General features: G+C 37.3%; 1 protein-coding gene across 1 annotated transcript; it reads right to left on the reverse strand.

The window, feature by feature from the left end:
* Positions 1-9,401: 9,401 nt before the first annotated feature.
* LOC126766664 (uncharacterized) lies at positions 9,402-11,882 on the reverse strand. Its single transcript, XM_050484407.1, has 2 exons — positions 11,852-11,882; positions 9,402-11,790 (listed from the first exon to the last, which is right to left on the reverse strand). Exon 2 carries the CDS (start codon positions 11,785-11,787, stop codon positions 10,498-10,500), a length of 1,290 nt encoding a protein of 429 aa, XP_050340364.1. The 5' UTR covers positions 11,788-11,790; positions 11,852-11,882; the 3' UTR covers positions 9,402-10,497.
* Positions 11,883-17,108: the final 5,226 nt, after the last annotated feature.

Consider the following 17,108-nt stretch of genomic DNA (forward strand, 5'->3'; position numbering starts at 1 on the left):
CACATGGAACGCATCATGAAAGTCTTTTCAGCGTCGTAAACAAGGAACACCACTTGAAGGATATGAAAATGTATTTGCCACAGATGCTATAGGCCGTATATATACAGTACATCCTAATAACGATGAATGTTATTATCTTAGATTGTTATTGGTGAATATTCCTGGTCCGACATCTTTTCAACAATTGCGAACAGTTGATGGACATCTGTGTGCGACTTACCGTGAGGCGTGTCAATTATTAAGGTTGCTTGAAAACGATTCGCATTGGGATGATACGCTCAAGGATTCCGTGATATCTTCATCGCCGCATCAAATTCACAAACTGTTTGCGATTATAATATCGACACGTTTCGCACAACTGTTCCGCAATTGAACGAAGAACAAAGGATTGCGTACGATCGTTTAACACAAGCTGTAAACAGTGGGTCTGGGGGGATTTACTTTCTTAAATAGATTCTCCTGGGGGTACTGGGAAAACTTTCCTAATTTCATTGCTATTAGCAAAGATCCGATCGCAAAATGAGGTAGCCCTAGCGTTGGCTTCATCTGAAATAGTAGCAACTTTATTAGAAGGCGGACGAACTGCACATTCAGCCTTAAAATTACCATTAAACATGCATATCAACGAAACGCCAGTTTGCAACATTGCCAAAAATAGCGCTATGGCGAAGACTCTCCAAGTATGCAAATTGATAATTTGGGACGAATGCACAATGGCCCACAAGAGGTCGCTGGAGGCACTAGATAGGACGTTAAAAGATTTACGTGATAACCAAAACATTTTTGGTGGAGCTATGATACTGTTGTCAGGTGATTTTTGTCAGACTCTTCCAGTAATTCCTCGATCGACTGTTGCTGACGAAATAAACGCATGTCTAAAATCATCAAATTTGTGGCGGCACGTAAAGACACTACAATTAACTACTAACATGCAAGTGTTTTTGCAACAAGATCAAACTGCGACTGTGTTTTCGAAGCAGTTGCTGGATATTGGCAATGGTAAGGTCGCAGTTGACAGCTCGACCGTAGTCAACTATCCTACAGAATTTTTAAATTCATTGGACTTGCCTGGACTACCACCATATAGTTTGAAATTAAAAGTAGGGTCAGTTGTCATCATGCTGCGTAATATTAATCAACCTCGACTTTGCAATGGAACGAGATTGGTTGTGAAGAAACTCATGAATAACATCATCGAAGCTAAAATAATCAAAGGAAAATACAAAGGAGAGGATGTCTTAATCCCACGAATACCTATGATTCCAACGGATTTGCCATTTGATTTTAAGAGGTTGCAATTTCCCGTGCGTCTGGCGTTTGCGATGACCATAAATAAATCGCAAGGCCAATCGTTGCAAGTTTGCGGAATAAACTTAGAGTTTCCCTGTTTCGCACATGGACAATTATACGTTGCGTGTTCGCGTGTCGGAAAACCAACATCCTTATTTATTTACGCACCGCAAAAAAAACTAAAAATATTGTCTACCAGAAAGCACTATATTAATTAACTGTATATGATCATAACTGTGTTGTATTTAATTTAAGCAAAGATTTGTTTATCATGTTCACAGTCCAGAAACGAGCACATCCAAGAAAATTTTAAATTTTTGTATATGAAGTGTATAAATATAAATAAATGACTTAATATATATATAATATGTGCATTTGGATCCTTAATGTCAACGTGTATTAGTAACTCTTTATTTCCACCAACTTGGCTCTATCTACTTGGGAACCACTTGGCTCGCCAGGACATGATAATATGGTGGAAGTACTAGGCGACTCGGACAAATCTGATTCGATCAGAACATTATCAATATTGAGCTGCTGGCTGTCTTCAATAACATCAATATCTACCAGAACATTCTTTATGTTGGGCTTTTGGCTGTCTTCAATAACTTGAATGTCCTGTATGTCTTCGGCCGATAAATTTAATTCACAGAATGTCTCCTCAGATGATGAAGATGGCATTTTAGAAACGTGTTTTGGTTTAGATAGCAGCTTTTGCTTTAATATATTTTTTTTGTACTTTTGCCCTGTTCACGCGTATTATTCGTTCTACATTCTTACCACAATTGGTACAAAATCTGAAGGTAACAGCGATTATGTTGTAGCATTCGTCGCATCTTAATAATAATTTAATATTTTTTTCTGCCGTTCCATCCACTTTTTACAAAACGGACAATGCATTTTAAGGAGTTGAGAGATATATAGCTTCACTATAACTATATTATAGTTGTTTGAATTCTTTATTTTCTCGATGACAGATGTAGTTTTTCTTCTTTTCCTAACCATGGCCACGTCAAAAAAAAACGACAGATGTATTTATTTATTTATTTATAATAATTCATATAACAAAAAGAGTTTTATTATATAAATACATAAACGCAGCACTGGCTACGAGGCCTTCAGGCGTCTTGTAATTATAACTAGGTGAAAAGTTCGAATTGCTAAGGGTTAGTAAAGATGTAAGTTGCTTAAATATATTTTAACAAATCGTTGGTTTTTAAGAATATATATACAATCATCACGTTTTTTTCTGAAGGTTCACTTAGTAGTTTTATGAGATCAATGTTGCCAGAGTTGTGGGCTGTTGGGTGAAGCATCGGACAGAGTGTGAGTAAGAAGCGGTGTCATCGCAAAGGGGGCAAATGGATGGGCTTTTACCCGATAGTAAGTGGGCGTGTGTTATGATAGTGTGTTCAATCCTTAATCGAGTATATGTCTTCATTGCGCTAGTTGGAATGCTGACGATTGAGATTATACGATTTCTGGCTGGTATTTATGACCGCGTAAAGATGTTTAAATGTTTTCCATTCGCTTGCGATTTTTTGATGGCTTTTGTGCTTAATAAGGTTAAGAATGTCTTGCTTGGATGAGACGTAGTATGTTAAGGCAGGAGTCCTGGCTACATTTTTCGCAACGAGGTCTGCAAAGTGGTTGCCTGTAATACCAGCATGGCCAGGGATCCACATTACTTGGATTTTCAGATGTAGTTTGATAGTTATAGTGTAAATATTTGTCGGTATTCACTCAAAAAAAAATTGTCTATGGTAAAATGTCAATTGAAATGTTAACGTCTCTTTGCTGTGCATCTATACTATAATTCTTTAATATTCCTAAAAATCTAAAAGCAGCAAATTTCAATAAAATTAAAAAAGTATTGTGTCGTGTGTTTGTGACTTACTAAATATGCCTCCAATAATTAGGCGGTGCGAAGTTCGCCGGGTCAGTTAGTATATAAATAAAAATGAATTGTTGTTCGTTAGTCTGATTGAAACTCGAGAACGGCTGGTCCGATTGAGCTGAGTTTGGTTTTAAAATGTTTGTCGTAGTCCAGGGTAGGTCTAAACGGTGAGCAAATAAAGAAAAATTGCGAGTAAGAGAGAGACGACAATTCCATTTTCCCATATAAAAGTTGACTCTTATATATATTACAAAAATAAGCCGGGTTTTCCTTCCTGACGCTACAACTTTAGAACGCATGAACCGCTTTCCTCGGTTTTGCATTCGTTAGAAAGGTCTCGGGCTCCGTGAGGTTTATAGCAAATAACAAAAAAAAATGTGTTGGCAAAGGCATTACTCAACAACGCCTGAACCAATTTGGCCAATTCTTTTTTCTAAATGTTCGTGGAGGTTCAAGGATGGTTTTTACGGCAAGAGAATTTCGAATAATTGCCGGAAGACCCCTAAAAACATCCCTTTTCTTTTTCCCATACAAACGATTGAATGTTTGTTTGTTAGTAACGCTAAGAGAACGGCTGCAGCAATCTTGGGAAATTTGCAGAGGTTGTTCGTTGTGGATCGGGGAAGGTTTGGAAATAAAAACACCTTATGCTTTTCTTGAGGAAAAGTCTGAAAATTGGAAAATTCGAAAAAGTAACATTTTTCCATACAAATTTGTTTTCAATTTCTGTTTGTTTTGTTTTTCAATACTTTGATTTGTCAAATATTTGAATCATTCAGTTTCGGTCGCATGCTTTTTACTCTGGCTATTCAAAAGAAAAATTATTGACAATTATTCAGTGAAAGCTTTATGTTTCACACAGATTGATCAATTACTGATTGAAATTTGTTACGAAGCCACGAAAGATCGCGCTAATATATCGGCGTTCTTTTTGCCATCAACGTATGGCAGCCCAAGACACATGAACGACTACTCCCAGGATGCGATGACATACATGTGGAATTATGGAACGCGGTCAATCAACAAGCGATCATCACGATGTCACAGCACAACTTTTCAAACAACAGCAGAGATGTTTGATGGACTTTATCTTGAAGCAACATATGGTACATATGCTGTTAGATGCTGGATGTATTCAAAATTGAGAAGCAAAAAAAAGTTACCCGCACGCACACATTCTTCTTTGGATGGTGAATGGTGGTTACACCAGATCAAACTGATGAACTCATTTCTGCGGAAATTCCTGATGCAGAGAAAGATACAGTATTATACCAAGTGGTGAAAACCAATATGGTTCATGGACCTTGCGGACACCACAATCCCACTTTGGGCTGTACGTCTGACAATATATGCACGAAACACTATCCAAGTGCTTTTCTTTCGGAAACTGAAACTAGAAATGATTGATATCCACCGTATAGGCGTCGATCACCAGACGACAATGGCATAACATTCAGCATTGAATTTAGAAGAATGAATATTGAATTGACAACACATGGATCGTAATATATTAAATAACTACAAAAACTCATATGAATGTTCAGTATTGCAGTTTGGTGTAATCGATAAAATCGTTTGTAATTACGTCACCAAAGGAAGCAACAAGGCGGTTGATTGGTCTTGAACGATACGGTCGATATGTGAACTGTAATAAAGCGCTTTGTAGGATATTTACTTTTGCAATTCATCAAAAAGTTTTCCGACTATTGTGCGTCTCGCAGTTAACTTGGAGAGTGTATTTCAACCCAGAGAATACTGTACAGCCAGTGGAAACACCGCCAGCAACAAAATTAACCTTAACGAGTTTTTTCTCAACTTTCGTCAGTGATCCGTTTGCGAGAACATTGCTCTATTCGGAAATACCTTGATATTATAGTTCCCATATAATAAATTCAAATCCGCGTCGATTATGGGATCCGAACAAAAATGAATGGCGAAGACATTTTATGAGTAATCGACTGTTAAAAATTGACAGGATATAATTGTCAATTCTAGACCCATTTTCTTCGATATATCCAGAAAGTCAGATTCAATATCACGAAAGATGAACTCATCACGAATGTTCGGACACTCAAATTATTGAACATGATTCCTTCTCTATTTAGTTCTGCAACTCGATGTTGTTATTTTCTTGAATAAAAAGTGAATTCCGGGAGACTTGCGCTCATAGAGAATCGATCCTTCGTCTTGACAATGAAGTATCGAAAAGCTCGTGAGATTATCCCGATTCTGAATTTCTAAATTCGTATTTTTAGAGGAATACCAAATTGGTAACCCACCGACATAACATTTGCGTTTTTCTGCGATTTGGATCGTCGTGATTAGTTTGTTTGACAAACCATAGGCATAGACAAGTGCAAAGAAATAGATTGTTGAACTTACCAATTATTCACAAATAAATTCTGGCTTGTACTAGCGACTCGCACTATAAAAACTTTCAAATGAATAAATTTGTAAATTTTTAACCGATTATTGAAAAGAATCATTCGTTACACTCGGGATTAAACGTAATCTTTCGTATAGTATCGGAAATATTGTCAAAGTTAAAAAATGAGAAAAAGAGTGACAAAATTTAAGTTTTTGCGCAAAAGTATGAAATAGATGTTTTTAAACTTAAGTTAAAATTTTGGGGGTGTTTGGTAAATTTCAAAATTAGCTTTTCGTTCTAATCGACAAGACCTTAAAGAAAAATACTTAATTTTTGTAATCGAAAAAAGAATTCATTACTGTTGTGAAATGAAATATAATTTTCCTTTTCTAGCACATATATAAAAAAAAATGTTGGTTGATCGAAACCAAGGTAAAGGCAATAGAACATCTGGTACGATAAGGAGTGCCGTGTCGCAGTGGAGAGAAAGCAGATTGCCTACCTCGCAACGTTACAATCGACCACAATGCGTGCGGGATGGGATAGATACCGAAAGTTGAAGAGGGAAGTGAGACACATTTGCAACCAAAAAAGGAGATGCCAAAATGCGTGAGAATGAAGAGCTTGACAAGAGAAGAGAGAGAAAGAGAAGAAAGAAAGCAGATTGCCTATCTCGAAACGTTACAATCGACCACAATGCGTGCGGGATGGGATAGATACCGAAAGTTGAAGAGGGAAGTGAGACACATTTGCAACCAAAAAAGGAGATGCCAAAATGCGTGAGAATGAAGAGCTTGACAAGAGAAGAGAGAGAAAGAGAAGAAAGACGGCAGATTGCCTACCTCGCAACGTTACAATCGACCACAATGCGTGCGGGATGGGATAGATACCGAAAGTTGAAGAGGGAAGTGAGACACATTTGCAACCAAAAAAGGAGATGCCAAAATGCGTGAGAATGAAGAGCTTGACAAGAGAAGAGAGAGAAAGAGAAGAAAGAAAGCAGATTGCCTACCTCGCAACGTTACAATCGACCACAATGCGTGCGGGATGGGATAGATACCGAAAGTTGAAGAGGGAAGTGAGACACATTTGCAACCAAAAAAGGAGAGGCCAAAATGCGTGAGAATGAAGAGCTTGACAAGCTGGCCAATAGGGATTATGCTCGAAAATTCTACGAAAAGATGCGGCAACTAGCAGAAGATTTCACCGCGTAAACATGCTCTTGTAGAACCCCCAGATTGGATATAGCGACTGATGCCCAGAGAATAATAAAACTATGAACACTTCTCCAAATAAATGGCAATGAAAATATAACACCAGGAGATGGTGAACACATTTCTCCAATCGATGACGATGGAGCGGAAGTTCCATTGCCCGACCGTGAAGAAGTTCGGATAGCAGTTACCCGCCTGAAGAACAACAACGCGGCGGGGGCCGATGGATTGCCGGCCGAAACATTTAAATACGGCGCGGAAGAACTTATAAGGAGCATGCATCAGCTTCTTTGGTCGGACGAAAGAATGTCCGATGATTGAAATTTAAGTGTGCTCTGCACAATCCACAAAAAGGGAGACCCCACAATCTGCGCCAACTACCGTGGGATGAGGCTTCTCAACATCGCTTATAAGGTTCCATCGAGTGCATTGTGTGAAAGAGTAAAGTCCACCGTCAACAAACTGATTGGACCTTATCAGTGTGGCATTACGCCTGGAAAATCAACAAATGAAGACCCTTGAAAAGAGGATCGACACACACCACCTCTTCGTCGATTTCAAAGCTGCTTTTCACAGCACGAAAAGGAAAACTTTTTTTCCAAAATTAAGTGAAACTAAAATAAATTTGTTTTCAAACCAATTTCCTTTTATTATTTCTGTAATATATGCATGTAGGTATTTTCATTGGACCTCAAAATCAAAAAAATCGCTAAATTATAGCGACGTTAACTTTGCGAATAAATTAAGCTGTGCTGAAAAAGATGCATGGAAGAGTTTTGTAGTGCTATGTGATAATTTCCTTGTAAACTATTTAAGGAATGGGTTGGAACATAATCAGGGCCAGTTCAGTGATGAACAAGGCCACCACCAAAATAACTACGATCGAAAAATATTTCGTAGGGAAAAACAAAGTAAATATAATCGCAGAATATTGTTGGTCAGTGCAACGTGAAACTGACGATGCTGACCTAAAGAAAGAACGATCAAAACAGCACTTTTGATCTATATATTTTCTTTTGCTAATACTTATTTGTTGAAGTTCTTTACAAATTTTTGAACAATTCGTGTTTATAAAATTTTGAATAGCTTAAACACTTTTCATTTAATTTTTTACCATATTTGAAATGAAATATTTGTTAAACTCGGCATTAAAGGTACTTTTATTATCTCACAAAATAGTATTGAAAAATATCGCCAAAGTCAAAAACCCGTAAAAGAAAATATAAGTATCTTTTTAGCGCCATGGCAATATTTTTGATAACATGCGGTTTAAACAATGCTTCCACTAGAATATTAACAAGTTTGCCACAATTAACAGGACAGTGTTCCAATGACATTAATAATAATTATCTTAAATACACTCCAAGCAATCGCCATTAGCAATATCTTCATTTCTTAGCTTAAAAAAATTATAATAATATATTACATATAAATCTCTAGAGTAAGCTAGTAATTACAACTAACATAAAGTAAATGCAATGTATATTTCACATACGATTACTATGATATTCTAATATTTTAAAATAGCAGAAGCAATCGTGGAATGGTATGTTCGAAAAGACAAAAATCCAATAAATTTCTATGTTTTTGTGCTACATTTTAAATAGTTTAATTTCTTTTTTGTTTTTACTCTTTTCCATCTTTGTCCACAGCTGTTTGCGAGTTTCTTACTTTTCGTGTGTTACAGTGCATCTCTTCATTGCTCTTTTACTTTTATTATTTAACATTTTTAATATTTTTATTTAACATTGTTTTTATTCATTATGACTTGTAACTTTCCGAACTGCTCTGTGAAAGGCGAGTCGGAACGGTTTGTTTCTTGCTGGTTTTATGATGGGCTTGCCCATCTTAAATGTGCTGGACTGACAGGTAGGATATTGGATTATATTCTTGACAGTAAGGGCTTGCGCTGGTCTTGCTTAAAATGCAGACCAACAGAAATTAAATTGCTTCAAGTTTTTAAGCAGGCGTGCAATGGTTTCAAGGAGATTGGTCGTGAGCTTGAAACCCTTGCTGAAAAATTTAGGCATTATGAAACGTTGTTTCAATCGTTTCAATGCCTAAATGTGCAGGAAAAGAATCCAAAACCTTCATCTAAACGTAAACGTCCGTCTGATGAAGATACCACTGTATCTTCCTTAGAAATAATGCCCCCACCCACTATTGACCTCTTCAATCTTGCATCCCCTTGTCCTCAAGGAGAGAAGGTTCCGTCTGCTCAGGACACAGTGAAAGCTATTACTGAACACGGTAAGCGGAAAACTTCTCAAGATCCTCCTCCAAATACCTCCAAGTCAGCTAATAAAAACTTAGTTGTAATACCGCGGAAAAAGGCAATTTTTATCTCGAGACTTGTTGCGGATACCACAGTCGATGATATAAAAAGTTATATCTCGTCGAAATTAAAAACGGTAGATACAGACATCCTAAAATTTAATTTCAAACACAACAAGGATATTTCTTCGTTTAAGGTCGACGTATCCGCTGACAATTTTCAATTGATACTCGACAACTCATTCTGGCCATCTGGAGTCTTCGTGCGCGAATTCGAGCACAAACGTGATAAGCCCCTGTAGTTATCACTAAAATGTTTTTTTGTTTTTTTTTTTTATTGAAACGTAATAAATGATGGTTTTACATTTCGTTGAAATTGCAACTAGTGATAAATTTAAACTAACAAGCAATATTTTTCTCAATGTATAAAGTAAAACAAAAACTGTACTAACAAGCTTTTCTTTTTTAAACTAAATGTAACAACTAAATATAATGATATTTGTTATTTCATTAGATTCGCAATAAATCATGAAACGTAGTTCTTTTCAATCTGCGCCTGCTATTTTTGGTTTCTCCCAGTTGCCGGGCTTCAGCGTTTACGTGATTTTGTAACCTTGTATCATGTTTCGATGCCGTTTCGTGAATGACTTCCCGAACCATTTTTAGGCGGAGATCACGGTGTAGATCTGAATTGCTTATGTACCACGGGGCATTTATAATTTTTCGCAGAACTTTGTTTTGGAATCTTTGCACCGCTTCGATGTATAACGGTGCAGCGCATCCCCATAGTTGAATTCCGTATGTCCAAATGGGCTTTAACGTTTGGTTGTAGACTAGGATTTTATTTGAGGGAGTTAATGGTGGTTTTTTGCCGATTAACCAATTTATTTTGTTATATTTTAGTTTTAGTTCTGCAACTGTCCTTTGTATATGCTCCCTCCACCTTAATTTTGTACCCAACGTCATACCAAGATATTTCACTGAGGTGGAATACGGGATTACTTCATTTCCAATATGTGAGGGGATGTACGTAGCACTTTTGTTAGTGGAGTTTATATGGATAGACTTCAACTCGTTTAAAGTAATGTACCATTTCCGTGTCCATTCTACAATTTGATTTAATGAAGATTGCATTCTGTGTCACGACTCAACTTCATTTTTGCCGGTCGTAATGATGCAGATATCGTCTGAAAATGTGGCGATTGCGTAGTTTGGTGGCGTAGGCATGTCGCTAGTAAATAAAATGTATAAGAGTGGACCCAGGACACTTCCTTGAGGTACACCTGTTTTTATCGGCTGTAACGTAGTATATGATTGTCCCTGCTTGATCGGTTAGATACTGTGGAAAGTGAAGTCTTAATTTAAGAAGTAAGCCATGGTGCCATACTCTATCGAACGCCTGCGATACGTCAAGGAAAACAGCTGTGCAATTGTGCTTTTTTTCCATCGCATCTTCAATTATGCTCGTTATTCGATGACAAGATAGGCAATAGTGAAATTGGACGATATGACGAGGCTTCATGTGCACTTTTGCCAGGTTTTTGTACCATAATGATTTCAGATACTTTCCATGACAGTGAGACGCGTTTTTTTTTTATTTGTTTCTCAATTACAAATGCTTGGCTGTGTATGAATGTGAAATATAGTTCTGCTAACGGATTTTTAAAAAAGTCAGTAATTACTTTCGCTGCTCCTTTTTCAACCTCAAATAATTCTTTGAGCGGTATCCAAAGCTGTAATATACGCTCTATTGCAGGCGAAAGTGACAACCACCGACTTCTTGTATGGGAGAGTATTTCGTTAAATATTACCTGTGCGTTTTCACAAAACTGTTTCAATCGTTCAGTTCTAACCGTGAAGATGCAGAAATATTTATATATCTTCAAAACAACAGATTTAATGTCAATTGACAGTACATCTGTAGCACGTGAAATAGTGTTGTGGAGGACATGAGCAGAACAACCAATGCCCTCTATTTCTCGACCCAATTCGGATTTCATCTTGTAAAAAACGTTAGTTACGCCATTCCTTTGTCTGCCCCCAAAATTCGCGTTTGTGTTGTCTGCACCAAAAGCCGTAAGATTTTTTAGTGGAATATCAGCTGTTTTTAGTGCATCGATGCAGTATGTTGTTATTGTTTCGGATGTTTCATTTGGCAATGACTGTATTTTTAATAATTTTATTTCCAACCCTTTCTCCGTAAAATAATGAATTATCTGGGGGAACATTTTCTGCGCTTTGTGATTGCTCGAATCGGTAGATAATAAAAAGAATGGAACATGATCTTTTAGTATTTTAGTGAATTCCGTAACTGAATGTGGTGCCAAAACATTCTTTATGATGGCTGTTGCTTTTGTTCTGGCGTTCGATTGTTTTGCGGCGATTTTTGAATCTGGATATAATACGGCACCCAGTTTTGTGGTACAATCCAATGAGCTGAATGATTGATGATGATTTACAATTCTGTAGGAGCTTGTGATTTCAGCAACCTTTATCAAATGCTCAAGTTGTGTATTCTTCTTAACCATAAAAGAACTAATATCTTTTGAACATGAATCAATTGTTATTTTTGAAAGATGTTTAGCACTTTTTTCATGATCTTGAATGCTTGACTTTCCACCATTTGCAATGTTAATGTCAAATCCACATATCGAGCAATACGCAGTGTCATCAGTTTTTCCTTTTTTCATATACGACCATTCAGCTGTGTAGGTGTCTAAAAATTTGCACTTTCTTTTTGGCATTTGCTACAGAAGAATGAAATAACATTTAAATGAAATTTATTAAACAGAAAATAGAAAAACTTACGAGCAATACAAATCCACGTTCACCAGCAATGCATAAATCATATGATCAATATGGTAGAGAAGAAACAAATTTTATTATCGATTTTCGATTAAACTAGCGATGAACATTTTTTCATAATAGCGGATTTACACTTGTCAAGTACTTGAAAGCAACTCTGCTCGCATAGGATGAGAAGCAAGGGAAATTTCTCTTGCTTTCAAATACTTGACAAGTGTGAATCCGCTCTAACAATAATCTGAAAAAAGAAAACCTTTTTTTTCATTTTATTTATTCACATACATGACAATTTGACAGTAGACCAGGATAATTTAAGGGTTGACCAGGACACCAGGACAATTCGTGCAAAACCAGGACAAATCCTGGTAAGCAAGGACGTATGGCAGCCCTAGTCTAGGTGGGCTATATATCGCGGTAGTACTTATTTTCCCGAAACTGGATTCAACCGATATGGTCGTGGTTTGGAATTCTGGGACAATTATATTAATTTCTTCGTAGGGGAGAATATTATCTCTGATAATTATGGCACTACCCCCTCTCGCATTGTTATTTGGGTGGTTCGAGCAAATTTACATTAGTGACTTCTTTCTGTGGAAGCGGTTGTACTTAAGCGTTTTGGTTTATATTAATGCTCTTTATTTTCTCCACTTCACATCCCCTATAGTGCGCAGGGTGATTTTGACTACAGTTACAGCATTTTGCCGGTAGTTCGGGCAGGTTTTGTGCAGCTTAGTGTTGTATGATTTCCGACACTTTACACACCTCGGTGGTTTACAACAATAGTTTTTAGTGTGACCGAACGCCTGACAGGATTTAAACTGCGGCACTAGATGCGATGGTTTGATGGGCTAAAGTTTAACGACAGAATTTAAAATATGTTTGATTTCGTAAATTTTCTTAATGTTTTCTGTAGATTCAAAGCATACAATAAACATATTTAACGGATTTTTTGTTTTATATTGAAGTTTGTTTAAGATTTTCGTGACTTTGAACCCTTGCTTTTGAAGATCTGTGACAATACTTTCAGGCTCCATGAGTGATGAAGGTCTTTTACCATTATGCGTATATCACGCGATTGCTTGTCTTCAATTGCAAGGAATTTTCGACTCGTTTAATTTCCTTGTAAGTATTCTATAGTCGGAACTATCTGAAAGATTTATTTTACAGGAACTTGGGTCAGTGAGCTTGACTGTGTAGATTTTTTATACTCTCGCAACAATGTTGCTAAGGAGAGTATTATAGTTTTGTTCATAACGGTTGTTTGTAAGTCCTAAAACTAAAAGAGTCAGATATAGGGTTATATATACCAAAGAGATCAGGGTGACGAGTAGAGTCCGAAATCCGGATGTCTGTCTGTCCGTCTGTCCGTCCGTCCGTCCGTCGGTCCGTCTGTCCGTGCAAGCTGTAACTTGAGTAAAAATTGAGATATCGTCATGAAACTTGGTACATAATTCCTTGGCTCCATAAGAAGGTTAAGTTCGAAGATGGGCAAAATCGATAACTGCACGCCCACAAAACGGCGGAAACCGAAAACCTATAAAGTGTCATAACTAAGCCATAAATAAAGATATTAAAAGTGAAATTTGGCACAAAAAGATCGCATTAAGGGAGGGCATATTTGGACGTAATATTTTTTGGAAAAGTGGGCGTGGCCCCGCCCCTACTAAGTTTTTTGTACGTATCTCGAAAACTACTATAGCTATGTCAACCAAACTCTACAGAGTCGTTTTCTTCAGGCATTTCCATATACAGTTTAAAAATGGAAGAAATCGGATATTAACCACGCCCACCTCCCATACAAAGGTTATGTTGAAAATCACTAAAAGTGCGTTAACGGACTAACAAAAAACGACAGAAACACTAAATTTTACGGAAGAAATTGCAGAAGGAAGCTGCACCCAGACTTTTTTGAAAAATTGAAAATGGGCGTGGCCTCGCCCACTTATGGACCAAAAACCATATCTCAGGAACTACTCAACCGATTTCAATGAAATTCGGTATATAATATTTTCTTAACACCCTGATGACATGTACGAAATATAGGTGAAATCGGTTCACAACCACGCCTTCTTCCAATATAACGCTATTTTGAATTCCATCTGATGCCTTCTCTGTATAATATATACATTAGGAACCAATGATGATAGCGGAATAAAACTTTACACAAATACGGTATTTGAAAAATATGTAAATGACGATTATATAATGAAATCTCGATTATCACTTTATCATGCGAGTATTAAAAATTTTCCGATATTATAATTGGCGGAGGGCGATGACTTACTTTTATAGCTATTTTACCACCTTCTGCTGTTTCATCCAGAATTGGAATCTGCTACGTTTTCTTACTTCCTACTTTTTCTAACAGGGTATATTTAAGTTTGTCACGATGTTTGTAACACCCGAAAGAAGCGACAATGTATCTTCACCAAATTTGGCATAGATTATTTTTAAGGCAACAATGTAAAAAAAATTGTTTGAATCGGATTACTATATTATAAGCTTCCATACAAACTGAACACATAGTTACTAAAAGAAATGCACCTGTGAAGGGTATATTAGCTTCGGTGCAGCCTAAGTAAACGTTTTTTCTTGTTTTCTTTTTTAATAGCCAATTTGTTTCTTGCCAATTTGTCACTTGCCACCTACAACTCTGCGTAAGACAGCTGGATTGCCGTGCGACAGAAAAAGCTGATAATCACTTTAGATGTTCGGAGGAGATTTTTTTGCGCGAAAACTAATTGAGTGTTTTTAATTGGGTATTATTTTTTATTGTTTGTTTTTAAATATTTTGTAGAAATTACGAGTAAATTGATATACCGCGTGGTGCCAACGACGTTAAGGTCGTTTGGTGAATCTGCTTACAATTTTCACAGCCACTGGATTTCACGTATATTAGGAAAAATTGAGGAGCACACTTGCCTATTGCCTTCGCCAATAATGAAAAAAAAAAACAATTCTGAACATATCCTAGAACGGTGGCGAGCTACTACACGCCAAATTAGTACATATATAAAAACATAAAAATATAACAAAAGTATCTCAAGAGGTAAAAAAATTGACACTTTGCATACAATATTGCCCCACATAGGCTTAAATTTTCAAATAAATAAAATCTCAAGTTAAGGGATCACCATACTCCCAATGCGATACAGTGACGTCGCTAAGGTCGCTCTTATTGTATTTATCCAAGCGCTCCTTATATGGGTGGATTATAGGAATCAGCTATACAAAGCATCAAGTTAATTCTGGCTATATGAGCCAGACGTGGAGATACTATCCTTCATAAGCCGATTTGTTGGCGATAATACAGAAAAATCAAGTAATAAATGATCGCTATGTGTGAATGTAACAGATATCAGTTGTGTACTGACCGATGAAATCAAATGATTTAATTGTCATTGGCGATGACTTCTCCGGGATTTTGTAAAAATGCGAATGTTATTGGTTTATGATCGGTCATAATTGTGCAGTGCCACCTTCAATCATGTGTTTAAATTGTTTGACTGATTGGTAAACGGCTATTAACTCGCGCTTTTATGTGCTGTAGCGCTTCTGGCGGTCGGTCATTCGTTTTGAATAAAATCCGAGTGGCTCAAATTTCTCTTCGTTGACTTAATGAAGAGCTGCTCCACATCGAAAAAATTGCTAGCGTCGACGTGAAGTGCCAGTTTAGCGTTTGGCACTCCGATATGCTAATGGAGATTGCGTCGATCAATGCTACTTACATTCTTCGAAGCTCCTTTGGCGTCCTCGGTCCAAATAACTGGCGATTTGTCATTTTTCTTGTTGCCTTTGAATCCCCATTTAGCGACGTTGGTTTCAGGCCGTGTTCGTGTAACCATTCCAAAACTATGCGTATGTCTACTATGGAAACGTCGACAATCTCCACACGGTGGACAAAGTCCATCTGTTTGGAACCATGTTTAATGGACTGGCCCATTCGCTTTTGTGATGGTCGACAAATTCCCACATTGATCATGCTCGAATTCTTTTTTAGCGTTGACGAGTTTCTCTTGATTTAAACGACGAGCGCGTGAATAAATTGGTTATCCGTTAGTGATGATTTGATGACGAACATCTGTTTCGTTTCTTTTGTCTTGTCATAGCAAGTCGGTGTCGTGAGATATGTAAATTCAGTTAGCAGTTTTTGATTGAAAATACCAGCTCATGAATGGTGAAATTAGAAACGCATTTTGCTTCGAGTTTGGTTTCTCTGTCAATGAGTTGGTTGCCTTTGACATCAACAGAAGACCAAATTTGTCGAGAAAATCTGCACCCAAAATCAGCTTCAAATAATTCGAAGTTTTGAGTTTCTCTTTAATTGATGATATAGGTAGAATTGAAAATCTGCTCCTGTGTCGATCAAAATTTAGATGAGTCTTACGATCGGTGATAAAGAGACGGCGTGATTTTGACTGCCCTCTTCGCTGACCGTCGGAGGCTAAGCGGTCTTTAGTTTCCCTCCTTCTTGTAAACACTTCTTGGCATCAGCGCCGAATCGATGATGATAATAACAATTAAACTTGCTAACCTGGCTTTATGAACGACTACGAGAACGTTGTTTGTTGTCGCGTGCTGGTGTTTGACTGCGGCCACGTTGATTGCTGGAAAGAATTTACTTTGATTTCTAGTCGGGGAGCGTCAATTTTTCTTCAAACCGGCGAAATCATCCGCTTGAGTGTTTGACTTATATTGTTGACCTTGAACCGTTGAAACTGAGCTGATTTCCATCATTTTGTCAGCTTGTTGAGCACAACGATCTAAATCTCCTTCGGCAATTGACACCACTGCGCATACTTTCAGGTAATTTATCGAGCCAGAATGTTTTGATTGAATTGTCATTTAATGCACCGTCGGACAAAACGCGCATTTGTCGAAGTAATTGAGATGGTATTTGATCACATCGCACTCTTTGACCATGCGCTTCAGCTTCTTATTTTCTGAATCGGTGAAATCTTTGATGAATCAGCTTTTAATTGAGTCGTATCTCCTTATTGCTGGTGGTGCACGCACAATATCGGCAACATTTGTGAAGGTTTCAACGTCGAGCGAGCTTAATACGTGATCGTATTCTGTTTGATCGAATGAGATTCAACGTTTCATTGTGCTCCCATTTGGATGAAAAACAAATCAGGTTCTCGTTTGCTAAAAACAGGTGGTTTATCCCGATTTTATACACTTCTCCAGAGACTCGAGGTGCGCAGTTAGCTGTGGAGGTAAATGATGCTGTTGCTGCCATTGTTTGCCGTAGTATTGG

Source organism: Bactrocera neohumeralis, unplaced genomic scaffold (assembly GCF_024586455.1).
Source record: "Bactrocera neohumeralis isolate Rockhampton unplaced genomic scaffold, APGP_CSIRO_Bneo_wtdbg2-racon-allhic-juicebox.fasta_v2 ctg2004, whole genome shotgun sequence".
Classification (NCBI taxonomy): domain Eukaryota; kingdom Metazoa; phylum Arthropoda; class Insecta; order Diptera; family Tephritidae; genus Bactrocera; species Bactrocera neohumeralis.